The following is a 26,736-nucleotide window of genomic DNA, read 5'->3' on the forward strand; positions in this document are numbered from 1 at the left end:
CAAGTTCCTTCTCGACTATTCCTGATTGGAAGTTGCTATTTGGTTTTATCTACTGGGGGCCTTGGAAATTCATATGCAAGAGGATTTTTGAACCTAATCTAGGGTTTAAAGAAGGTGTTTTGCAATGGAGTGTTAGATAGTGTAATGAGTTGACGGTTGCAATGAACAAAAATCTTTACTCGTCTGCAGGTGTCACTCGGGTATTGCGACAATTGCGTTAGTTTTTCGCCTGCTAGTTGGTGTAAAACTAAATATAGATGGAGTCTCTCGACAGTTGGATAGTGTGGTAGCTGCTAGAGGGGTGATACGGGACGAGAACAAACATTGGATAAAGGCGTTGCCAAGCCTTTAGGCATATGCTCGACGATTGGTGCTGAACTTTGGGTAGCTTTTTGAAGGACTGAAACGAGCTTGAAGTCTATGAATCGATAAATTGTTGCTTGAGACTTATAATTTATGGATAGCCAAAATGTTGCAAAATGAGGCCTGTATAGATTCTCCAAGGTTGTAGGAAAGGATTAGAGATTGGTTGGCCAAAGCGTGGACTGTTACTGTGAAGTATTGCTATCAGGAATGCAATGGAGTCGCTAATAGGTTAAGTAAGATGGCGTTACTCGATCAAGTAGAAGCACATGTTTTTGTACACCACCGAATGAAGTCATGAAGTAACTGCATGATGAGTCAGCTGCCTAACCAGAGACTTTGCTATATGTAAGGTTCAATTTTTTTGCCTACACAACCAAAAACATAAAAGAAAAAAATATAAAAAAATTTCCCTCCTGTTGATAAAACTGACGGGAAAAATTTAAATTCGACCCGTTAGATTAGATTTTAGGGCTTAGGGAGGGTTTCTATTTTTTTCCTGTCTTCTCCTTTCTGCCGAGTCCATCCCTCTCCTTTTTTACTCTCCGACATCCATTTACTTGTCCACTTTCTCTGTTTTCCTCTCGTTCTTTTTTCCTCTATATGCTACTCATTTCCAAGATCTCGTCCTCTCTCTCTTAGGGTTTCATTAAACAAAGATGGTGACGCCAAAGCAACTCCTCTCCATCATCGAATCCTCTGTCGTCAGTCCTTTTCCTCCATCGCCGGCGCAGCGAATCGAGCTCCTTCACGCCATTCGAACCTTACTTCCCTCTCTCAAATCTCTCCTCTCCTATCCGGTATTTTCTTTCTTCGACAATTTGTGCGAAAGGTCTTTTTTTTTTGCTGCTATATTGTTCGTTCCTTTATTAATTCTTTAAAAAAATTGCGGATTTTGTAGCCCCCGAGACCCTCAGACCGGGCGCAGGTTCGGTCCAAAGAATTGAGACTTCCGGATTCTCCGCCAATCTCGCTTGACGATCAAGATGTTCAAATTGTCAGTTGAATTTTGCTTTAATGCTTTGCCGTTTATTTTCTATTCCTTTTGTAGTTTCTTTTCTTATGAAAATGAGGCGTTGATTTTAGGCTTTGTTTTGGACAGTTAATTAGAAATTGGCTTAAAAGTTAGGTGAAATACTTTAAGTCGGTACAGTTTAACGTGGTTCTTGGATGGAGAGGGAATTACTATGTGTTTTTTTGTTTTTCATGAGTCCATTTACCAACCTTGATATGGTTCCATTGGGTTCAATTTAGTAATTTCTTCACTGTGGAAAAAATTGTTGCATTATGACGACGTTGTTGGAACTAAGTTGATTATGCCATTTAATCTTTATCATCTGCAATGTTATTATCTTATTACCATGCTACTTTTGATTATAGGCATTGAAATTGAGTGATGAGCTCTATCTAAATGAGATAGACTGCGTTCAATTGCTTGTTTCTGCCAATCAAGAGGTATCTTTGTCCTTTCTGTCTGTGCAAATTTTTAATAATTCTGTTGTTCCATGCTTGTACACTAATGTTTTTGTGCGGGTATTTATGTTTTATTATGAAAAATTTCCAGTGGGGCTTAGTTGGACGAGGACCACTAGAGATTTTACGCCTTGCAGCAGGACTTTGGTATTCTGAGAGGCGAGATATAGTGATGGCTCTCTATACACTTTTGAGGGTAATTCCCTCCCTAATGCCATTCAACATCCTGCATCATTTGGTTGCAATTCTGTTCTTTCATTTTTTTTTCTTTTTGTTGCTGTAGTTGTAAGAACTGATAATTGTTTTTTTTTGGTAGGCTGCTGTGATTGATCCGGGACTTGAAGCTGGTCTTGTGGCTGATATTCAGAAGTACCTGGAAGATCTTATCAATGCTGGACTTAGACAGCGATTGATTTCTCTAATAAAGGTGTGAAACTTTGTAAAATGGTTGCTATCGTAGTATGCCTTCTGAGAATGGGTCTGTCTTTTTTGCATTAATTCTTATTCTTCTTTTAGATTGTTAATATTGTCCAGTTGTGAGAGAATTGATAGCTCATTGATTTGCAATTGTCCATAATCTGCCTAACCATCATTATTGTTCTGAATGGTTCAACATTTGATTTGATCATTATTTCTGGATTTTGTGATGGTCTTCATTTGAGTAGTCCATTACATATATTTCATGATAAGATGGAATAAATGACTTAATATTTATGTCTATCAGATATGTGGTTTATTTGAGAATCATATAGCTTAAAGGTAAATGTATAATATAAGTGTTTTTTTCCTTTAGTTTTACTACTAAACTCTACTTGAACTACTTGTTATAGAGCCAGGGAACTATATAGAGCATGCCCAATGATGTAGATAACCGTGAATATGATCTGTTTTCTAGTGGATTTGATGGACTGATTTCTTTTCTTCGCCAAATGATGTACATATGTCTATGAGCATTTAACAAGTACATTATATTGGAAATTTTCTAAGTGAAGTTCTTTTGTAATCTAGTTTATAGAACTGTATAGCATTACCACCTGGTTAGTTTAACTTTCTTTAAATCTAAATCATTTTTTTTCTTTCTTTTTTGAATAGAATGGCCTAATTACCCTGATTGTCAACTTGATTTATAGTTTGAGTTGCAGAATTGAACTTGAACCCACCTTTTTACATATTTATTTTGTGAAGTAGTTGTAAGTGGTATCAGGTTATATGTTATGAGATTTCATATTTGAGTACAACCGTCATTTTAAAGATGCATTTAGTTGAGCTTTATCTCATTTCAATTTGGTGAATCGTAGGTGATTGGTTTTAGGATAACATTCCCTTTCTTGTTGGCATTGAATATGAGCTTTCCTCTAGTACTTTTCTGTTTGGTCTTTTAAATGCAATTGATTGTCATTGGCTTAGGAACTCAATCGGGAAGAACCAGCTGGTCTAGGTGGGCCTCTCTCTGAACATTATCTTCTTGATTCTAGAGGTGCCCTTGTTGAGCGGCGAGCAGTGGTCTGTAGGGAACGGCTTTTACTTGGACATTGCCTTGTCCTTTCTGTTCTAGTTGTGCGGACAGGTAAGCAGACAATTCAATGCACTTTTTGCAGTGACATATGGCAGTAATCCACATTTGATTGAATGGTAGGACATGCTTTTGCACTGATTTCTGCATGTCATCCTTATAGCCCACATTATATTAAATTAATGTCATCTTAGCTTCTAAAGTAATGTTACTGTTCCAGTCTGTTGGCTAAAAATAGTACTACTAAATAGTGTTTCAAACATGCAAAGAGGGACATGTAGAGAAGATATGATTTGATATAGTACCCGTGTCATGATAAGGATTGAAAGAGCAAAGAGGATTTATAAAGTATCTTATGTATGTTGATCTTATTGAGCATATTGCTTTGTATAGAGCCAACAATGATGCATGATGATTCGTAGATCCTACATAGTGGGAAATGCTTAGTTTGTTATAGTTGGTTTATGTACTTCATAGAGGTTTACTTTTTGCTTTAATTGATTAAATTTAGCCCCGCTCATTAATCAAAATCTGAGAAAGGAGTGAGCAAGGAGGTTAAACCATCTAGACTCAAAAAGCTTTGTTTCCAATTCTTGTTGAAATTGTTTTTTTGGTACTATTTTATGCAAACCCCACTACTTGGTCTTTTGGCTGTTTCATTGTCTATAGTTTACATTATTCTGCAATAGTTGGTGTGAAAATTGGTAATGCGGCGTGTAGGAGGAATTTAGCATTTCTACAAGATGGAAGTAGATATTAATCTAGATGGATATGGTTCTTTTGAAGGATTTGAAGTATGTTTGAGTGCAAAACTTGTGTTATAAATTTTTCTTATGAGGGGTTATTTTTGAATGTATGGTGTGGTCTTTGCTGCTGTAACTTGGAATCCCTGATGATGTTGAGAGTTCAGGGTTCTAACTTTAAGATTCTCTTGCATAGAAAATCTAACTTCAAGCTCTTGTAATTTCAGTTTCAAGTTGTGATGCTTTTGAATTGTGAAGTAACACTAACAATGATGGGCAACCTATAAACCAGCAGTAAAATAATTTCTGAGCTATTTGCTTTGTTTGAGTAGCTTCTTTAGGATATAGAGTAGGGGGTTATAAACTAATTAGTAGGAAATGTTATGTCCATCCATGATGTTCTCATTTTGACTTGGGTTTCTTTTGGTTTAGTTGTATGCTTCATGTGATATTGTGGAGCTTCTATGTCATTTTCCGGTTCTGCCACCAAAATCTTGATTCTTCAAGACCTTTCCCCCCCTTTTGGTGGTTATTTAAAGGTTTTCAACATGGAAAGACTGAACATCATAAACTATAACTAGGTTGGGAGCATTGTTGCCTAGGATAATGTAGCATGAGATTTGCTTTGATCTTATCATAGGAGACTATACATTGCCCCTTTGTTGTGATTAATGCTGGTAGTATCTGCCCAAATGTTTAAATGAAGTTTGAAACCTTAATATTGGTTATCCTGATGGTAGAAAAAAAACAAAGCCATGTTAAAGAAAAAGTTGTAGGATCCTGAACGCTCAACTCAAATTGAATATTAACTGCCAACTTCAAAATTACACTGCACAAAGAAGATTTCCATGGTTTTATGAGGTTCTATGTTTTGTTTAGTGGTCGTTTTCCCATAGCAGCCTATTATGAAGCTGATTGGCGTTGGTTTAACGAATTTATGTGGTAATCTCTATTCTTTGTTTTTCATTTTGATAGAAAAGGGGTAAAATTAATACAAAAAAGGGAAAATCTTTTATATTTTAATCCATGAATATACCAAATACTGGAAAAATGAACTAGGCTATTACTGGAACTTCTTCTAAGACCTGGATTCTAATCACAGGATGTACACTGTGTCTACATTTGTTCTGCACACCACCTTTTTATTTGACATTTTACTGATTTTAACAAATCTGCACAGCCTGTATATTTTATTTTTTCTCATGTTAACAATTAATTAGACATTTTTATCATGTAGGTCCGAAAGACATTAAGGATGTCTTTTCTGTTTTAAAAGATAGTGCTGCTGAACTTAGTGAGAGCAGTGACACCTTAAAACATCAGGCATGCCATTTTCTCTATAATTTTCTGTGGATTTTCCTTTTATGTTTCTTGTCTTGCAATATGTGCAGACAGATGATTTATGCACATGCTTCTGTATGCTTCCAGACGCTTATTATTATTGTTCATTTCTATGCAGATTACACATAGTCTTCTTTTCTTCCTTGTCATTGCTTTCGTATCAGATGCTCTTAGTGCATTATCTGATAAATCATCCATCCTCTCTCATGATGCTTCTTTTAGAAAAGAATTCCAAGATACTGTAAGATGAACTACAGTCTCAGTTTCTTTTTCCCTTGTTGACTTGATTTTTTAGTGAAAATCATGGAGTTATTCTCCTGAAACACTTGAACATTTTAGGTGATGGCTGTGGTAAATGACCCAAATTCTGAGGGCTTTGTTGGTGGCGTAAGGCTCGCTTGGGTTGTACATTTGATGTTAATACATGATGAGATTGGCCTTGGTGAGGCAGTATCAACTGTGTCTTCAAATGAATTTGGTTACATAAATTTTTGCTTGGAATCGGTTTTTGCCAAGAATGTGTTCCACTTTTTGCTGGAAAAGGTTCTTCGAAGTGCAGCATATCAGGTGGATAAAGTTCTTTTGAATAGATGTTCTCTATTTCCTGGTTCTTGCTTTTATTAATTTGGAGTACCTGCACCATCCCCCTTTACATAGTGGATTTTCATATTGATTTTTCTTTTTTCTTAATTGTTGTCATCATTTTGATATAGCAACAAATTTTGACTGTACAATTACAAGTATAAGACAGGTGCAAATATATGTCCGACTAACTACAATGTAGAATCTGACCAATACAATGCACAGCGGACAAAGAACTGGGCAAAAGCCGGACCAATCTGGAAAGAATCGGACAAAACCCACATAAGGCATTTGCACATGGTGGGAGGGAGACCCACACATCACAATTGCAGATGGTGGGACTTGAACCCCGACCTTCAAAGTCTGGGATCTTGGCCTCTGTCAATAGTGCCAGGGCCTCATTGACTGATAGAGCAACAATTTATTTTAATTTTTGGGGATGTTGTGATGTGCTTTATATTTGTTGCTTAGAGCATGTAATTAAGGTAGTTGACCTTGTTTGTGACTTTTGCAGAATGATGATGAGGATATGGTATATATGTATAATGCTTATTTGCACAAGCTAATTACCTGCTTTCTATCTCACCCAGTTGCCCGAGATAAGGTTAGTTCAAATTCTTAAATTTTCTGATCTCATTTATGGCTTGCATGTTGAAAGAAACTTGAATGGAGTACAACTAATATCAGTCAGATTCTGTTGTCAGTCCTTTTATGATATTAAATTAAGGCAACTTCGATATCTGTTTCAATATGGTATCTTTAATTTTTTTTCCTGTACTTTAGGGTTGGGGTAGGTGGGCATTGAATCAATTTCTGTTTATATGCAGGTGGCTTAGATAAATTTTTTGTTATCACGGTTTGTGCTTAGTACCTGCATTACTAGGTTTATTTTCTTGATTTCATGCAACATATCAATTTATTGTGAACTGAGTGTATGTAAAATGCTATATACATAACAAACATGTACATTTCTTATTTCATGTATTTTAGGATAATGATGCAATGAATCTAAATTTATCTCATTTAACGATAGTGGCTTTTTTCTGTGCATGATAGATCATCATTGTGCTTTTTATATGTGTTTTGTTACGTAGACCTGATTTGTAGGAAATTACTTCACATTGATGATGTCTTTGAGGAGATATTTTTGGAAAATCAGCTTGGAGAAGAGTGTGCTTAATACTTACTAGGTCTAGGGCATATTATTAATTGCTTTAGAAAATTTTTGCACCATTGTCCTTCTGTTTCGATTTATCCTTGTCTTCTAGTTCTGTAATATCTTTGTGTTAGATTTATTTGCTTTTTATATCGGAAAGTCCATTTTATTTTCATCATTGTCAGCTTGACCTTTTAATTGCAACACTTCACTGTAGGTAAAAGAATCTAAGGAGAAGGCTATGATCACACTTAATACATATCGCATGGCTGGAGATTTTGTGCATGATAGCAGTATGCAAGGTGAACAAGCTGCTGAAGGTGTTCCTTTACCTTTTGTGTCTCTCTTGGAGTTTGTGAGTGAAATTTATCAGGTTGGTTCATCAGTTTGTGTATGATCTATTCATTTCAAAAACAAAAAGCTTTGTACGTATATATTCAGTATACTGTTGATGTTTATAAACCCAAAAGGAAAAGAATTGTGTTCATTACTTGAAAATAAAGCATTGAGAGTTGTTTCTTTTGGTAATCTGATTATTAAATTCTTAATCTGATTAAGCTACTACTCTCTCTTTTGCTTCACAAAAAAAGTCATTTCTGTTTGATGAATGGATATGCTTGTGTTTTTCATTTTGCTGCTGTTCTGCACCTCCCTATAATGAGATTGAGTTATTTCTTTTGTGTAAAACAAATTAATCCTTTCTTTGTGACGCACATTATATTAGAATCTTGAAATGATGCTTAACTTCCCTTTTTGTGGTAGAATATATTCTCTCAATCCCATTGAGATGGCCTTCCTTCTTTGACATGTTGGTGTTTTTTTTAGTTCTTATATCATTTTAGCCTACTTTTAACATTTGGTGAATCTTTCAGAAGGAACCAGAGCTCTTGTCTGGCAATGATGTCTTGTGGACATTTGTGAATTTTGCTGGAGAGGATCACACTAATTTCCAAACTCTTGTGGCTTTCTTAAACATGCTGAGTACCCTGGTATTTAATTGTATTATTTGTTTTGCAAAGCATCCGTTGTTGTATTTATGGGGTTTATTGCACTATGGTTTTTCTTGATTGGATTTCCTTTGCAGGCTTCTAGTCAAGAAGGTGCTTCAAAGGTTTATGAGTTACTCCAGGGTAAAGCATTCCGCTCTATAGGGTGGAGTACATTATTTAATTGCCTTTCAATTTATGATGAGAAGTATAAACAGTCTCTTCAAACTGCTGGGGCCATGTTACCTGAGTTCCAGGAGGGAGATGCAAAGGCTCTTGTTGCATATTTGAATGTTCTGCAGAAGGTTTTGACCTCTTCTTTTTTTAACAATCTTTAGTGTGTTGATTAATGTTTATTTGCTCGTTCTTCTGGTGAAGTTTTCAGGTTCGGCTGCCTGTTCCCCTATATTTTCCATAGATGTTGCCACTCCGTTCATCCTTTTTTCCTTTCATATCTTTGCTTTTTCTAGCCTTTTCTCTTTTGCCCTCTTCATTCTCTCATTTATCTCAAGACCGTCTTTCTAGGATCTTTGCAAATACTTGACCACCAACAAATTAAAACTTATGATTTAGTAAGATTTGCTCTTGGGCAAAGGTTTTCGACATCACCTATGGTCTCCCGTATAAAAATATATTAAATTGCATGTACTAGAAATTTTCACTTGTTTCTTTTAAGTTTTTCTTGAATGATTAATGTTATGGAGAAAGTATGGATAACTTATATGATCGAAATTCTTGGGTAGGGTGTATGAATTTTCTTTAGATATTGTTCCATCCTATGTCATAGTTTGTTGGATTTTTTGGTTTGATTTCAAATTTTGTTTTAGTACTCCAGATTTATAAAGAATGTTTAATTCAGAAATGGTTTCTCCCTTGATTTTGATTTCTTGACCTTTCCTATAGAAGATGTCACTGCAGTACATATCATAAATGTTTGTTTAATTTTTATGATCTCCATGTTCCTTCATCATATTGCAAAACAAGGTGAACGGGTGCGTCAAGAAGCAAAAACTGCTGAGGTCAATTATAAACTTGGTGTATATATTGGTGAATCGCGATTATAAAAGCTAATCTCTTTGGTTGTGCATTTTCCATTTTCTGTTGTTTGTAGCTTATACTCACATGGTTTATATTGTATGTATATCCCTCTTTGTGCATGCATATCTATTTATCTTTGTGAGTTTATTGTCCTAAACTAATATGAATGTTTTTATCTTTACTTGTTCTAGGTTGGGTATCTTTGTCTTCCTATAGACTGAATTGTACATTGTCTTCTTTCTGTCTTTCCCATTGATGTAATAATTGGTAATCTGTCATTGGTTACAGGTTGTGCAAAATGGCAATCCTATTGAAAGAAAGAATTGGTTTCCAGATATTGAACCATTATTTAAGCTCCTTAGTTATGAGAATGTGCCGACATATCTCAAGGTTAGTTCTATCATTTTATCCCTTGTCTTTTCTTTTCTCCCTATTTAGTTCCTTTATGTTGTTTCAATCTGAATTTATTGATGATGATTCCCAGACTTCTGCTGTGGTTGGACGTTTTAAGGAATTGCTTTTAAGAATATTTATATATTTTCACAGGGTGCGTTGCGGAACACAATCGCTACTTTTGTTCGTGTCTCTCCAGTCCTCAAAGATACTATTTGGACTTTTCTTGAGCAGTATGATCTACCAGTTGTTGTTGGGTCACAAGTTGGGATTAGTGGCCAACCAATGGCAGCCCAGGTTAATTTTTCTATTTAGTATTAACGGTTGATGTGAAGGTGTAAGGTATTGGCTTTCATGTTTTGTTCGGTTAGGTGGTTGATAAATTGTATCAGATGTGGAGATCTATGACTTAGTTTACTTTTTGCAAACAAAATTAATAATAGAAGCTTATGAGTCCAACAAATTATCCTGAAGCAACTGCTTATTTTACATGAAGTGTTCATGTTAACATATGCCCGGCAAAATTTCCAGGCAAATAAGTATGAAAAAATGACCATGAGTTTTGGCAAGAGAAGTGTGTTGTGCTTATTCACTACATATAGTGTTCATGTTGAGTTTTGTATTCACAGGTTTATGATATGCAATTTGAGTTGAATGAGATAGAAGCAAGGAGGGAACAATATCCTTCGACTATATCTTTCCTTAATCTACTAAATGCTCTTATTGCTGAAGAAAAAGATGTAAGCGATAGAGGGCGTAGGTACTGACCGTTTCTTTGCATTCTCAGTTTCAATTTTCTTTCTGTTACCTTTCTCACGGTGTGTTTCTTGCAGATTTTTTGGCATCTTCAGGTTCATATATGATCATGTTTTTGGGCCATTCCCTCAAAGGGCCTATGCTGATCCTTCTGAGAAATGGCAACTGGTTGTAGCTTGTCTTCAGCATTTTCATATGTGAGTATCTCTTATAGTTCCTATAGTTTTAATCTGGTAATCCTTTTTGATATTTTTGGTCCTTTCATGTAGAGTAAGGGCTTGTTTAGCATTGCTTTTGGATGTCCGAATGTTTTTTTTGGAAGCAAAAGCATTGCTAAACAAAAGGCCTCAAAAGTGCTTTTTGAACCAAAAGCAAAAGCTGGTTTGATGTGCTTTTGCTGTTGGCAAAAACACTATTTAAGTATTTACTTTTATATGCATTAATTATCACATATTTGCATAATTTGTATAAAATTATATTTTGAGATTTTATTTTAAATACAAAACATTTTTCACTTATGATATATTTACAAATTCTAAAATTATTAAAATAAAAGTATTGTTCGGATGAAAGAATTTTATTTTATTTAAAAAAAATATTTTTTATATAAAATTTCAAAATTAATTTTCATAACATATTTATATATATTTTTAATACTATTAATTTATTCAATTATCATTACTAGTAATCTAATAATATCAGTTTTTAACATAATGTCCTTTTCAGACATTTTATATTCTCACAACAATACCAAACACTGAAAAAATCTTATAGCACTTTTTCACAGCACCGACACTTTTTAAATGCACTTTTTCCAAACCAAGCTTTTCCCAACCACAACAGCGATGCTAAACTAAGCCTAAGTAATGCCAGTTTTTGTTTTGTATAAATTTATGATTATTTATATGACTCCCCTACCCATTTTTTTTGCATTACTTGTAATGTAACTTGCAGGATTCTTAGGATGTATGATATTCAAGAACAAGATCTTGATAGTGTTATTGACCGATCACAACTTTCAGCAGTAACGCAACCATCTTCACTTCAGATGCAGCTACCTATCTTAGAGTTGCTGAAAGTATGTTGCATGACTTTTTCTTGTTTCTGTCTTCCTATATGGCTAAAAACCATTTTTGAAGACTGTTGAAGCAAGTTCACCTGTGAACTTATTAATTTTTGGTGCACAATTGTTTATCCTTGGTGCAATCTCTTGATGTTTCCTAATGCAACCATTAATTATTTAATTGCCATCTAATTATTTTCTGCATAGGAAATTCTACTTCTGAACAATATTAGTATAATCATCCCTTATTGCTTTGACTCTGTGATCTGTTTCTCGCCAAGGTGGCATTTTAGTGCTAGTGCTTCTAAGGTTAATATTGTAAACAAACTGCATCAAAAGTTGCGCTGGACTTCAAGAATAATTTCCTCAAGTTTAAAATTTGCATGTAATTTGCTCAAATTTATTTATAATCTTTTTCTTGGTAAGTTTAATGGGAATAATTTGTGCCTGTTGCCTAACATTTTCCTCATTTTTCATGATATGATTTTTTTTCACCTCATTGATATTAAGAACAAAAAAAAACATAATGTTCTCTTGGCAGGATTTCATGAGTGGTAAAACTGTTTTCCGAAATATCATGAGTATCCTTATGCCAGGGGTGAATACAATCATTGCTGAAAGAAATAGTCAAGTATATGGGCCACTTCTAGAGAAGGCTGTGCTGCTGTCATTGGAAATTGTAATCCTTGTTTTGGAAAAGGATATACTTTTAGCTGATTTCTGGCGTCCTCTATACCAGGTAATTATTCTAACTGTGCTGTATCTTTAGTTTTTGCTTCTCTATAGCTTAGGATGGACTTTGTAGAATATTGTTAAGTTGCAAAAACAATAGGTTGAGATTTGGAATTCTTTTCTGACTTTTTAAGAGAGGTTTGGATTCTAAGCAAAATTTTCTGGTGATAACCAAGTTGGTATGACTTCTATATCTGACTCCGGCTTTTTAATTCCACATATTTTTGTTGATGACCCATGGTTTGTTTTGGAAACAATGAGGTGCTTTGCTTGATTTAAGAGTGCATGTTTTCTAAAGTCAATTGTTTCTATATTTCTCTATTAAGGCCATTGGCTTTTAACAGATTATGGGTTATTATTAATCTGTGAGCTGTTTTCCTTGTATACTCTCTCTCTCTCTCTCTCTCATGTTCCCTTTGTCTAGAAAAGAATTGCATGCAAATTCAAACTTGAGCTAGCCTGTAAAAATGCTAGGAGAAGGTTTTGAAGAGCATAATTGTGAAATAATGTGAATGTCTTTTCTTGGGCAAACACCTGGCCATCATAAAAATTACTGTCTTTCATATGTTTGAATTTAGCTGATGAACATACATCTCATCCCTATTCATGTTGGTTGCAGACTTGCAGTGTATTCTCAGCTAACTTTTTGAACCCTAAGTAGTAGATTTTACATCACATGCTATGGCAACTGATATTTCCTGATAATAGCTTCCATGTTTTAGTTATGTGTGTGACTAGATCAGAGGGAAGAAAATAACCTCAATTTTTGCATGTTGTCTTGCAGCCTCTGGATGTTGTACTCTCGCAAGATCATAATCAAATTGTTACTTTATTGGAGTATGTCAGATATGAGTTTCTACCACAAATTCAGCAATCCTCTATTAAAATCATGAGCATTCTAAGGTTGGCTCAATTGGACAACTTTTCTCTTATCTCTCTTTCTGATTCTTTGGAATTTGATTTAAATTTTTAATTCTACCTTGGGTGAAGTTCTCGCATGGTTGGGCTGGTTCAGCTACTGCTGAAATCCAATGTTTCAACTTCATTGGTTGAGGACTATGCTTCTTGCCTTGAGTTTCGATCACAAGAATGTCAGGTTATAGAGAACAGTCGTGATGATCCTGGAATTCTGATAATGCAGGTTAATCTGGATTTGTAGTGTGTGTATTTTTTGTTTATTTATTTATTGTGGTCTTTAGTAGTTCAAGTGCTTTGAGCAGTGTCTTGAACTTCTGCGTAACTTTTGTGATATTTTCAGCTCCTGATTGATAATGTCAGTCGGCCCGCACCAAATATTACACATTTACTGCTTAAGTTTGATCTTGATACCTCCATTGAGCGGACACTTTTGCAGCCAAAATTCCATTTCAGGTTTTGTTGCTAGTTTTTCAAATACATTCATGTTTATTTATGTAAATGTTCACTTGGACCCTTCTGCAATACACTCATTATTATCTTACAGCTGTTTGAAGGTTATCCTTGAAATCTTGGAGAACCTTTCAAAGCCAGATGTAAATGCATGGCTTCATGAATTTGGTTTTCAGGTTAGAGCTACTCTATCTTGTATATTAGGTTTCTTAAATGGAAAGTTTCTTGCATTCGGATTAGATCTATTCTCATTCATAGCTTCTCAAATTTCTAAAGAAGTGGGATTATTTCTTAGAAAAATTTACTTGTTCACTGATGCAGCTTCTTTACGAGTTGTGTTTGGATCCATTAACATGTGGACCTACCCTGGATCTTTTGAGTAACAAAAAATACCATTTCTTTGTAAAGGTATAACATGCTTTGATGATTTAAAGATTTAATGATTTTAGTTGATGTCTCTCTCTCTCATGCGTTTTGCTTGTTTCAAGGAACTAAATCTTATGCATTTTTATGTGGCAGCATCTTGATTCTGTAGGTGTTGCTCCACTTCCTAAACGAAATAGCAACCAGGCACTTCGTATCAGTTCTCTGCATCAGGTTTTTTTCTTTCCTGGTTAATTTAGTTTTATGCTTTTGTTAATGCATCGTTTTGACCAAGTTGTAGTGCCATTTTCTTTTTTATTGTGAGATGCAACTGAGGCAAATCTGATGGGGCATTGTTTTCTGGATTAAAACTTTTTGGCAACTTCCCTCATGATTGGAAGTTGACTATCTTCTCAATTAAATTTATAATCTGAGCTTGACCCTTCACACTTGACTTGATTAATACTTGATAACAATCATTTCAGTAACCTGTCTTATGTTTTACTCCCAACAAGATTAAATAAGCCTTTTCCCCCTTATTTTCTCTGTTTTGCTTAAAGCACCCTAGTCTTATGTCAGGCCTTTTTAAGCTCATTTATTAAACAATTTTGTATTTACCTTTTTTTTATCTGAAGTTTGTTAAATATATTTTGAAACCAGTTGCTTGGTATTATTTTACATTGATTAATGGTCATTATGGTGCAAGCTTCATCCCCAACAGATTCAGAATTAAGTTCTATTATTTGAAAATGTCTTGTGAGCTATATTGTACTATTTTTCTTAACTTTTGCTCCTTGTCTTCGGCAGAGAGCATGGCTGTTGAAACTTTTAGCTGTTGAATTACATGCTGCTTACATGAGCAGTCCCCATCATAGAGAGGCTTGTCAGAGTATCCTTGCTCACCTTTTTGGGCAGGATGTTGTTGAAACTGGCACTGATGTAATCTCTCAGTCCTTAATTCTGCAAAATAACAAGGAACATACTGCAACCAGAACCATCAGTAAGACCAAGGTATTTCTAGTTACTTGTATCTATTACAAATTGGAATAAATAAATTTCCTCACATGGCTGATGATCTTAAGAAAAAAGAGAAGTTGATGGTTATCAAAAAGTGAGTTTAGTTTCAGTTTCTAGTAGTTCTTTTCACTGCTGTTGCTACTGCTGTAGTTTTTCCTCTTCTCGATTCCCCTGTTATATGTTTTATGAGTCAAAGTGGTGGTTCCTTTGCTTTTTTAATTATTAATTTTTGGCTGTATCAACAGTCACAAGAAACTTTGACAAGAATTTTGGGAGCTTTTGAAAGTTCAGTCTATGTTTTATGCTTGTTTCAAAGTGGTGGTTCCTTTTCTTTTTTAATTATTAAATTTTGGCTGTATCAACAGTCACAAGAAACTTTGACAAGAATTTTGGGAACTTTTGAAAGTTCAGTCTATGTTTTATGCTTGTTTCAAAGTGGTGGTTCCTTTTCTTTTTTAATTATTAATTTTGGCTGTATCAACAGTCACAAGAAACTTTGACAAGAATTTTGGGAACTTTTGAAAGTTCAGTCTAAGTTTTATGCTTGTTGTATACGTGCTGATGCATGTTGCATTGTTCCTTTATTTACTTTCCATTACTGGCAGGGTTTTGATCATTTTGACTATTGTTTCCATGTATGCTATTAATCCTAGTCTTATACTTTGCATGAGATGCATTTTCTGGTGTGTATTAATTTCAGATTGTTGCACATTGTTGCACTTATTTGAGATTAATTTCAGGTGTCAGAGTTGCTTGAAGTGGTTCAATTCAGAACTCCCGACACCACTATGAATCTTTCTCAAATTATTTCTAATATGAAATATAATTTACTGGTAAAATCCTCCGACTGATAGTAGCTCTGATTCTGAAACTACCTGTCATCTGTGCTTGCTCATTTCTGCTTTTCTAGGTAGAGGACATACTAAGAAATCCATCAACTTCTGGAAAGGGTGGCATCTATTACTACTCTGAACGTGGTGATCGTCTAATTGATCTTGCTTCACTTCGCGATAAACTTTGGCAGGTCTGCTCCTCTTTCTTAAAAGAAAACTTGCCTCAAAATAAGAGGTTTTGTTGCTTTAATGTTATATATATATAGCTGAGTTTGATCTAATTTTGTTATTTCAGAAGTTCAACTCTGTTTATCCTCAGTTGAGTAACTTTGGTAATGAAGCCGAGCTGAATGAGGTTAGAGAGACAATTCAGCAGTTGTTGAGATGGGGATGGAGATACAACAAAAACCTTGAGGAACAGGCTGCCCAACTTCATATGTTAACTGGTTGGTCACATATTGTGGAGGTCTGACCACTTGTAGTTGGTTTGTCCAAACTCAGTTTTTGTTTTTTAAAAAATATTTCATATTCTCATGCCCTCTGTCTGTACCATGTGCTGTGGCAGGTTTCTGTATCAAGAAGAATCTCGTCGCTTGAAAATCGATCTGAAATTTTATATCAGTATGCTTTCCTATCATCACTAGTACATTTCTTTCTTGTAATTGACTTGCAGTGTTGCTTATTTCTCCGTTGATTGTCAGGATTCTTGATGCATGTCTTGGTGCTTCTGCCTCTCCAGACTGCTCATTGAAAATGGCGTTTATATTGAGCCAGGTAACCTACTGAACTCAAACTTGTGAACTTATTGCCTAGCTTTCCTTTTTATGTCAGTGGTTCTAATAACTTGCCTTCTGCACGAAATGTTGCTAGGTTGCTCTTACATGCATGGCAAAACTACGAGATGATAGATTCTTATTCCCTGGTGGTTTTAGCTCAGATAATATCACATGTCTTGATATTATCATGGTGAAACAATTATCGAATGGTGCTTGCCACTCACTACTGTTTAAGCTTATCATGACAATTTTGAGAAATGAATCATCAGAGGCGTTGAGGAGGCGGTATGGTTCTTGTTACAGAGCTGGTGCTTTTCTTTGCTTGTTGTTCAGTTGTTACCTGACCTTTCTGTTGTATCTGTCTTCAGTCAATATGCTTTGCTTCTGAGCTATTTCCAGTATTGTCAGCATATGCTTGTTCCTAATGTGCCAACATCAGTTCTTCAGCAGTTGCTGCTTGATGAGCAAGATGGTGAGGAGTTAGATCTCCAGAAGGTATGTACTCTCTAAAACCTTTTTCCAGTTATTTCTTCTCTATGTTGCAGTTTTTATGTCAATGGCTTAGTTATATATTTGGCTCTTGAACTTGGCACCTTCACCCATGTTGGTACTTAATTTTTCTTTTTGGGACCATAGATCCACATTAGTACCCGAACTTTCATTCCATCAAACCTTTTGCCCCATTTTTGTAATGCCGTTTATTAGTGATGATGTAGCATTTTGAGGGCATGCCATGTCATCACCTAAAATGAAAAAGATACGATTTAATAAATTCATAAATTAAAATAAAAAACTTTTCATTATTTTATTTTACTTTCATTTTATTTATTTTATTTACTTTTGTTTAGTTAAAATGAAACCCCCTAAACTTTAAAACCGTAAACTTCTCACTCTTCTTCTCCATCACTACCGCTAGTATCGTCATCAACCTTAGCCAAATTCTGGGCAAGTTTTTGAAACGTTCTCTTTTTCTTTCCCTGCCCACCACTTTGATCCACATACTGAGATACAAATTGCAGCCATCAATGACTCTAACCACCGTCAGATATGTACTATTTCTTATGGTGGTTGGAAGGGAGAGGTTGAAGCCGGTTCTAGCTTTTGTATCCTCGGTGAATGAGGTCCCTGCAATAAGACCTTGTCAGAGACTAAAGCGTGGATGAGTTGACTGCGATAGAGATTAAACCAGTGTTAAATCTCATCAAAAGTCACCAACTTTTTTATAAATAATCACTCAAGAAAACAACTTTGCAAGCCTTACGTATCTCTTTTCTTTTCGTAATGCTATCAGGGAGGGTTTTATAATTTTTTAAAGTTATATAATATAAAACATTTTCTGTGTTTACCCTCATTTCTGATTATCAATCTCTGAATCCCCTAATGTTTCATTTCTATGAGATATATGTGGCAGGAATTTTATGGGTTGGATATGAAGTGTTGTTATCCTCTCTGCCTTGCATGATTTTTATCGCTTTAGATTCCTCTAGTCGGTATATATAAAATGAAGAATTCAAGTTCTTTTTGGGCTCTAGCTTACAGTTTTGTTTCTCTTTTGTTCTTATGATAGAGAGTAGCTTCCAATTTCTTTTCCCAGAATAAAAATATTGAAACTTTAATCATACAACGTTTTGGACATGATATTCCAGCTGATTTTGGAGGTGTTTTTTTAAAAGTTAAAGGTTCTTACATATATTTTTGAATTTTAAACTTTTTCTTTAATTTTCAAATGGTGTTACATAAACAAGAAAAGGTTTGGCGGAATGAAAATTTGGGTACTAATATAGTCCAAAAAAATTAGGTACCAAAATAGGAGAAGGTGCCAAGTTCAAGGGCCAAGTATATAATTAAGCCTATGTTAATTGAAGAAATACTTCATTGGCACTGATCCACATTTTGCAGATTGACAAAGAACAGGCAGAACTAGCTCGTGCCAACTTTTCAATCTTAAGGAAGGAGGCTCAAGCCATCTTAGACTTGGTGAGTCCGCCACCCCCCCCACCCCCAAAAAAGAACTCCTGGTTTGTGTGCATTTGAATGCTCTATATGTTTGTTGTGTGTATCCATACAGCTCCTTTGAATTCATATACGCAGTCTACTGATCTCTCCAGCTTTTGAATTCTATCAACCTGAAAAACTAGTGACGTATTTTTTGGATTCATACATGTGAAAATCAGAGCAGTGATTTTGTTATTTTACAGGTTTAACATAATTTATCCTCTTTATTGATATTGTTTTCAGATGAACTGTTTTAAATAGTTTTGCAGTTTAATTTTTCTATAATTCCTCAAGTTTCTTAATTTGAAAAGTTTTCTTGATTGTAAAATTTTTCTGCTGGAGATTCATGCTGTTGTATAGAATGTCATTCTTCTTCTGGTTGATATGGGGGAATGTCATATATCTGTATTTTGGTGGTTTTTTCTTTCTCATTCTGGTTTCATATCTATTCAATTTCAAACTGCAGGTAATAATGGATGCAACTCATGGCAGTGAACCTGGCAAGACCATATCACTCTACGTTCTGGATGCAGTAGTTTGTATCGATCATGAGAGATATTTCTTAAGTCAACTTCAAAGTAGAGGATTTTTGAGGTCTTGCTTAATGAGTATTAGTAGTTTTTCTTCTGCGGTATGTGTATTCTTCATAAACTAGTTGCTGAATTATTTGCTATATATTATGTTTATAAGCATGAAAAATGTAGAACAAGAAGATAGGGGAGATAAAATATAGAAATATAGAGGGAAAATCAGAAATAGATGGAAGCAATTAGGAAGGAACAAATGAAATTGGAAGAGAACAAGAAGAACTAGGCTAGAAAACTAGAAAGAATTGAAATAGTAAATTTCAATAATCAATATCACTATTCACAATAACTCAAATATTCATCATAAAAAGCCTACTCAAAACTAAAATATTTAGGTATTTATAACTAAACTCAAAACCCTAATAAAACAAGATACCAAATATAACACTAAAAATTGTAATGCTTGGAAAGAAATAAAACACTAATTAATATATAAAACAATCTAATTATATGAAAAAATCCGTAAGATATGAAGTCTTAAATACTGTAACCCCTCAACTAGCATAGTTTCCATCATCCCATCATAAGATGTTATTTTTCTGATATTAAATTTATTAGTTGGGGAAATGTGATTAGATTGGTCATTAAGTTGGAAATAAAGATTTATTTTGGTATTAGCTGGCTAAAGTGCATTATACATGCTGCCATGTTATTTTTTATCCATAATTAATAATATTAATCAATGTTTCTTTTTTCACCAAGGGCCATTTGCCCGGTTATGCCCTCCCGGAGCTAGGGCCTTAAATGTTAAAACTTTTTTAATGCTCTCCATCTTGTTGCTTGTGGTAATTTTGACTTGCACACAAGTTTTTGGCAAAAGAATACTTCCCTTGTGTTAATTGTTTATATGTGAATATAGATTTGTTCCCATCTCCTGAACAGTTTTCCAATTGCTCCCCCTTCTGCTTCCTGACAACCTCCCCCCACCCCCAGAATGAAAAAGGAAAATCTGAAGAAGCATTACCTGAGATCTTTAACCTCTATAAGCTCCATTTGTCTCATGCATTGCATATGAACTGTATGAATATTGTTTCAGGATGGTGGTCATTCACTTGACTCAATGCAACGGGCTTGTACTCTTGAAGCTGAACTCGCTTTGCTTCTGAGAATTTGCCACAAATATGGGAAGTCTGGGGCACAGGTTTTATTTTCTATGGGTGCTTTGGAGCATATTGCTTCATGCAGGGCAGTTAACTTACAGGTGAAAATGCAAATATTTGTGGTTATTATGATATTTATTTTCCTGAAGTTTTTGATTTGATAGAAATTAAACTATCCACCAGGGAAGTTTGAGGGTTGAGACGAAGCTGAGGAGAGATGTGGCTGTGGACGTTGACAAACAGCGAATGATTGTAACTCCTGTATTGAGAGTGGTGTTCTCTTTGACATCTTTGGTTGATACATCTGAGTTTTTTGAGGTTAGTTGGTACTCTTTATTGTCTTTGAAGTGTGGTCACTTATTGCTTGTAATGAAAGGAATTTATTCCTATCCATCCTTTGAGTCTGGTTTAACTGCAGAATTCAACAAAGTTTTCACCTCTTTAATGTTTTTGCATTACATAAGAAGATATGAGGATGAGGGTATGACTCTCTGAATCTGAGGTAAAACTCTCAGAAAGTTAAAGTGACTCATACTGGACATGTATCCATGTTTGGAAGCTAACCATAATAAATAATATTATCCCACTAGCTACATAGCAGTTTTTAGATGGTTCTAATTGACATCGCTCGAGCTTGGTATTCTATTTATTGAAGGCTTCATTTCATTGTCACTTCTTATATTTGTCTTTTTGTTTCACAAACCTAAAGTAAAAAAGTGCATGTGGATCAAAGGTATGTAGTAGTTGTGAAGGATTGAAAATTGTAGTTTAACTGTCATGGATAATAAGAACCATAATTTTGCTTCTATACTGAGTCATAATGCTGGATTTGGTGTTATTTTATGCAATTTTTTATTTTTAATCAAATATGATTTTGGTTTTGGAGGAAGCAGAGATCATGTAATATAAATAATAACCAAACCTAATTAAACGCATTAACTCATTTAAGGTTCCTGCCATTGGTATTATAATAATCATGTCTGTTACTCAAAGTTGATTTCAAGCTTGAGTGTAAGAGTTGAGCTCTGGCTTCAAATCTTTTATCCTAAGCCACTCTTCTTGCTGCTGTCATATTTCTGATTATGATTAATAATGATTGGCGTTATTGTTAAATTAATTTTTATCAAGCTTATGATGGTTTCAAACTAAAGCTCAAGAAATGAGTTCAAGCTCCTTAATATTTGAATTGAGTTTGATTGATAGCTTCTTTATGACTCCCTTGTTTGACATCTGCAATGAGTCATGTTCATCTGAACTAAAGCATCTGAGACATATGGCAGAGCAGAAACATTGCTGCTAGGATTTTAGCTGGATTTCCTTGCATTCAATCTTGGTTCCTCTCTCAAATTTTCATGAGCCACTATTTATTTTCTTTCTTATGTTCTTATTAGTCCTTTTCCTGATCTTCATTCTCTGTTGTGCCTGATGCGGGTTTCCTCCTATTCCTGTGTGCTTTGTTTTATAGGTGAAGAATAAAATTGTTCGTGAAGTCATAGATTTTGTGAAAGGACATCATTTGGTCTTTGATCACGTTCTTCGGGAAGATGTTTCTGGAGCTGATGACTTGATGATGGAGCAGATCAATCTTGTTGTTGGTATACTTAGCAAAGTAAGAACCTTTGATGTGTGCTGCTGTAATATTATCTGGCTCTAAATTTTTATACTTGCAATCAGGTAGCAATTATCTGCTTGATTGGTGCTTTTTGGACACTTTGAAGGTATATGGTTTTAAAAGATTCAAAATTACTACCTCCCTACCTTCTTTTCTAGTGGTTCTCATCTTCATGTTATATTGATCATCTTTCTTCTCTTTCTTGTTGATAGTCTCTTCTTTTGTATTAATCAAATAAACTGTTGACAGCTTATCTTTGCTAATCTCATTACTGATTTTTAGGGATTAGATTAGCTTAAAATTAGGATTATTGATTTCATGTATTGATTATGTTTCCTTAGATAGCCCTACTCTTTTAGTATAAATAGCCATGTAAATTTTCTGTTTGAATATACAAGAGAAAAGGATTCATGTTATCATCATGAACTTTTGATTTGATGACACTTGTTTCCCTTTTTTTCATTATAGGTTTGGCCTTATGAAGAAAGTGGCGAGTATGGTTTTGTTCAAGGGCTTTTTAGTATGATGCATATTCTTTTCTCTTGTGATTCAGACAGACCCTTTCTTTCAATCTCAACAAGATCTCCTGAGGTATGCTAATGTCTCTTCTGAAGGTGCTGCAGATGCTACACATGTATTTTTTTATCCTTTTTTTCAAATGATTAGAATCTGATGAAGTTAGAACTCTATTTTTTTCTTTCCACTGGATGACAGAATCAGAGGAAGTCAGAACTCAATGTTTTTCAATTATGCTTTAGCCTGAGTTCTTATCTCTACTTTTTGGTCACTAAGAAATCCCTTAGGCTGCAGGTATGTTTGAAGCAAATTCTTTCATCTATATATATATCTTTTAATTATAGCATACTCTTTGAATACAAAGAAATATGCTTCATCCATCAACTTGTTGCAGGTTTCAGATGACTCTCCTGAATACCATTCTCCTGTTAGCCTGCAGCAGCCGACACTTAATTTACTTTGTTCGCTTCTGAATGGTGTCATAAATTCCCTAGAAAGAGCAGCTGATGAAAAATCATTACTTCTGAATAAGGTATTGTTGGATTGAATTAAGTTGTGAAAGATGTCAATTTTTTTTTGCTGCGATTTATGTCCTTTTTTTTTTGCACCTGGATACCCTTTCTGCATTTACATTGCTTCTCTTCTTACCCCTTGGAAGTAAAAACTTATTACTTTTTCTCGAGTTTGCAGATTCGAGACATAAATGAACTATCAAGACAGGAGGTGGATGAAGTCATAAATATGTGTATTAGGCAAGATTTGGTTTCGGCATCTGATGACATACAAAAAAGGTATCAATTTTTTTGGCTTTTCTTTTCTTTGCCTTTTCTTTTTTGTTTAATTTATTAGAAAGTTCATACAGAACATATATATAACTTCCTTAGCGATGGTTTTGTAACTTGCATTTGTGGTGGCTTTCATGTAATCTATTTTTTGATGATGTGGCTTTCATGTTTTACAGGCGATATATAGCAATGGTCGAAATGTGCCAAGTAGCTGGTAATAGGGATCAGCTAATTTCTCTGTTACTTCCTCTTGTGGAGCATGTATTGAATGTCATCATAATCCATTTTCAGGATAGGTGCTTTGTCTTTTGCCCTTTGGTTTTGTTGATGAGTGATGTTATTTTCCTCAGTACTTTGTGTGTATGTACATGGTTCTGGTCATTCTGTAATTTTCAAAAATTGGTGAACCCATATCGGCTAGTCCTCTTGTTTTTTAATAATCTTATTTTGTTGCATGGTTTTGGTGCTTAGTATTGATAAGCCACAAGGAATGAGATGGTTAAGACTGCTGTAAGAGTATTGAAGCAAGTTGGATTAGGTGTTAAAGTTGTGTTGGAATCCTGTATTTGTAGGATTTTGAAGTGTAGAAGAAAGTTCTTTAACTCTCTATCTAGCTCTCTTTTGTGATAGTGAGTGATCAACAGTTCTAGTAGATAATATATTTTAGAACTAAGTGATCTAAGTTAGAATGTGCAGTAGTCATAAAACATTTGCCTCTGCCATCCACATACCTCTCTTCCCTTTTTTTAGGTTCAGTTATAGCATGATTTGTCCTTATAGGCCAGTTGATATCTGAATGTCAGGCACAGCAGATTGATGTTATGTTCTCTCATTTTAGCTCTCTTTTCCGATATATGTGTTGTTTTGCAAGTTGTCTTAGATTGAATTCCTGGCTTTCATGGCAGCTCTGGTGTATTCAATACGAATGGAAGCATGAAAACCATTACATATGGTGCCGAGCCTGACTCTGGGCAAGAGATTTCTTTGCTGTGTGGAAAGCTAATTCCACTTTTAGAACGACTCGAGTTATTAAGTGAGGTAAGCCGTTTCCCTGATCTCTATATAAACCTCATTCCTTTTCCTAGAATACACAATTTTCCTTCTTGGAGCTCGAGCTCCTGTTGTTATCATAAAATATCCTCATGCCATATGAGAATTAGTATTAGACATGGAACAATGTATCTTTACTTTATCTACTGTAGTGGTTGAAATTCTGAATTAATAGCTTTACTGCTAAATTGACATTGAACACCAGGTTGGCAATACTGACTGTGTCAAAATTTTTTGTATTAGTCTGTTTGGAATGATGGCGGTGTCATGAACTTGAAACTTGGTCAATGAGTTTTAACTTTTGGGAAATTAGTAAGAAATTGAGGCACTTAGTCTAAAGTTTATTCAAAAATTTATACTCGCCTTGGATTTCTTTGAGGCTTGTGTTATCATGGTTTTGTTTTCAGCCACATCTCTGCACTTGGTTTTCATTGTTGGAACATGGTGACTTCATTTTTATTGTTGTTTCTCGTTTTCTCAGGAAAAAGTAGGTCACAACCTTAAGGTCTTTCGCAGATCAGTTGCTTCACTGAAAGAAATGGCGATACAAAAGTTCGCTGGATAATGGTTTAATGAGCGAGGATATTTCGAAAGGTGGTAATCGAAATTATTCACATTACCAGTCACTACCCCCTGTTTGTAAATTAAGAATGTAACAACAATTCGTGCATTTGACGCTTTCTATTATTATTATTATTTTATTTTAAAAAAAATTCTTTAGCGTATTGGGGAAGAATACAATATTAATATAGGTGTTGAAACTAATTTCATGTTGTCTGTTGAGGTATAAGATTAAGCCCAAGCAGCCATTTAATTTGAACAAAGTTGCTCATCGTTTCTGATTTGAAGCTTGTTTTCTGACAGAATACAAAGAGAAGTGGGCAGCATTTAAAAAAGTTGCATTTCAAATCAAGTATAAGCATTTCATGTGTCATACCAGGAGTCAAAACAGGACAAACAGTTTTGCATAATAATTACTTGGTTTGGTTTACAAGTAATACAGAAAATAGTAAGAGATATCTTTTTGCATAACAATTAGGAATGAATTAAGCCATCAATTGTTTTAAGTGCAATTGACCACATAGTAGTCGGTTTTGCACTGTTGTATAGGCCAGTGCGCACTGCCGCAAGTAGCACTTTTTTGCATTGATGAAAATTTTGGTCTATACCTTTCAATCAACTTTGGTCGGTTGGAATATAATGCATCGGTTAGTGAAAAAATAATATTAGAAAATAAAATATTTTTAATTATTTATTATTATGTTAAAAACTTGAATATTATGTTCCAATAGAAAATGGTGCGTGACCACTCAAAAATATTTGGTTGAAATCATAAAATTAGCTAAATTTTATTGAAAAAGATAATTTAATAAAAATTGAGTTAGGCTTGGGGGGAAGAATTAGCATTCTAATAATAGTTTTCACAAAGACTTTTTGACCCAACATTTTGTAATTTGACCCAACATTTTCTATTTCCTAAAATAAATTTCTATATTTATATTTAATTAAATAATTTTTCATCTCAATTTTATCCCTAATAAAATTTTTAAAAAAATATATTTAATATTTTACCATTCAACTTGTTCACCATTAGTAACAACGTGCTATTCACAACTAGTGTCACTGTTGACAATGATGATGAGTTTGAAGGGGAATTTTTGGAGAAGAGTTTTTGTAGAACTGTAAGACTATGCTTGATAAACGGGAACAAGTGTGTGATGTGAATACTAAGTTGTTGCAAGAATATACAAAGGTGATCAAATCGGTGGAAGGAAAGGAGTCCTTACTTGCTGAAGAGATAACCAAGTTGGAGAAACCTCAAAAGGAACTTAGTGCTTTTGGGATTTGATGCCCTTAATGTAGTAATATCGTCTATTTACTTTATGTATATAATTTTTCCAACAAATTAGTTTAATAAAATTCCACCATTATCATTAATATCTTTTGAATAATGTCGTTATCGATTTTTGCACGTAAAGCATAATGAAAACAAATATTGACTCATTGATTATCTTATTTTTATCTAATAAAAAGGTCTATAGTCTAATCGAAATTGATAAAGTCGATTAAAATACTATTCGTCGTCTATCAAGTACTATTAGGGAGATACCTTATCTTAGATATTGGAGCGGATGACTTCCAAAAGATAGAGACATAAATGTGATTTGGACAAAACTCAAATAGAATAAATCCTAGATTTGTTTATGGATTTATTCACTTGTGACGTTCATAGTACGACTAACCTCAATCCTGAGTAAGTGACGAACTATGTGTTCGTGACTCATATGCATTGATGTTAAAAGCCTAATTTCAATTGGTAATAGAGTCGAAAGCTGATGCGTTAAGTATATTACTTTTGCATGAGATACTAGAATTTACAGCCCAATAAGGGTAAATGATATCCTATCATTAGCATTACATGGCAGATTGAAAAGTAATGTGGCCACTAGTTATTTATCCTAATAGGAATTATTTAATTACTATGTGTTAGTAATAGACTTTTTCATGAAGAAAGATGTAATGGTTAATATGAGATAAAATAGTAGCATATTAGGAGAACGAATTTTATCCAAAAAGGATTAATGATGTCCTATG

The 26,736-nt window shown here is 34.4% G+C and overlaps 1 protein-coding gene across 3 annotated transcripts; it reads left to right on the forward strand.

Moving 5' to 3' along the window:
- Positions 1-748: 748 nt before the first annotated feature.
- Positions 749-24,961, forward strand: LOC107953699 (nuclear pore complex protein NUP205). Of its 3 annotated transcripts, XM_016889083.2 has the most exons (45): positions 749-1,163; positions 1,265-1,360; positions 1,744-1,818; positions 1,928-2,032; positions 2,153-2,263; positions 3,244-3,403; positions 5,330-5,415; positions 5,552-5,674; positions 5,773-6,000; positions 6,530-6,619; positions 7,389-7,544; positions 8,044-8,160; positions 8,256-8,462; positions 9,484-9,585; positions 9,742-9,885; positions 10,218-10,348; positions 10,422-10,541; positions 11,299-11,422; positions 11,949-12,146; positions 12,924-13,042; positions 13,130-13,280; positions 13,398-13,510; positions 13,602-13,683; positions 13,829-13,915; positions 14,027-14,104; positions 14,678-14,881; positions 15,628-15,720; positions 15,798-15,911; positions 16,016-16,186; positions 16,286-16,341; positions 16,422-16,494; positions 16,591-16,781; positions 16,865-16,991; positions 18,396-18,473; positions 18,958-19,122; positions 20,115-20,279; positions 20,362-20,496; positions 21,644-21,787; positions 22,259-22,381; positions 22,505-22,600; positions 22,701-22,838; positions 22,997-23,097; positions 23,268-23,387; positions 23,997-24,129; positions 24,623-24,961. In XM_016889083.2, the coding sequence occupies exons 1-45, from the start codon at positions 1,023-1,025 to the stop codon at positions 24,704-24,706; spliced, it is 5,655 nt and encodes a 1,884-aa protein (XP_016744572.2). In that variant the 5' UTR covers positions 749-1,022; the 3' UTR covers positions 24,707-24,961. The 3 variants fall into 3 exon arrangements, 2 of the variants coding, with proteins under 2 accessions (XP_016744572.2, XP_016744573.2); XM_016889084.2 differs by lacking the exon at positions 15,628-15,720; XR_005915933.1 differs by lacking the exons at positions 22,505-22,600; positions 22,701-22,838; positions 22,997-23,097; ... (1 more) ...; positions 23,997-24,129; positions 24,623-24,961 and having other exon boundaries at positions 21,644-21,896; positions 22,259-22,296.
- Positions 24,962-26,736: the final 1,775 nt, after the last annotated feature.

The sequence above is a fragment of the Gossypium hirsutum genome, chromosome D07 (assembly GCF_007990345.1).
Source record: "Gossypium hirsutum isolate 1008001.06 chromosome D07, Gossypium_hirsutum_v2.1, whole genome shotgun sequence".
Classification (NCBI taxonomy): Eukaryota; Viridiplantae; Streptophyta; class Magnoliopsida; order Malvales; family Malvaceae; genus Gossypium; species Gossypium hirsutum.

Excerpts from the sequence above, each read along its gene's own strand:
- LOC107953699 (XM_016889083.2), top strand. The coding sequence starts at position 1,023 with ATGGTGACGCCAAAGCAACTCCTCTCCATCATCGAATCCTCTGTCGTC. Across the intron at positions 5,675-5,772 it reads GAAAAGAATTCCAAGATACT|GTGATGGCTGTGGTAAATGA; the intron begins GTAAGATGAACT and ends TGAACATTTTAG. Across the intron at positions 22,382-22,504 it reads TCTCAACAAGATCTCCTGAG|AATCAGAGGAAGTCAGAACT; the intron begins GTATGCTAATGT and ends ACTGGATGACAG.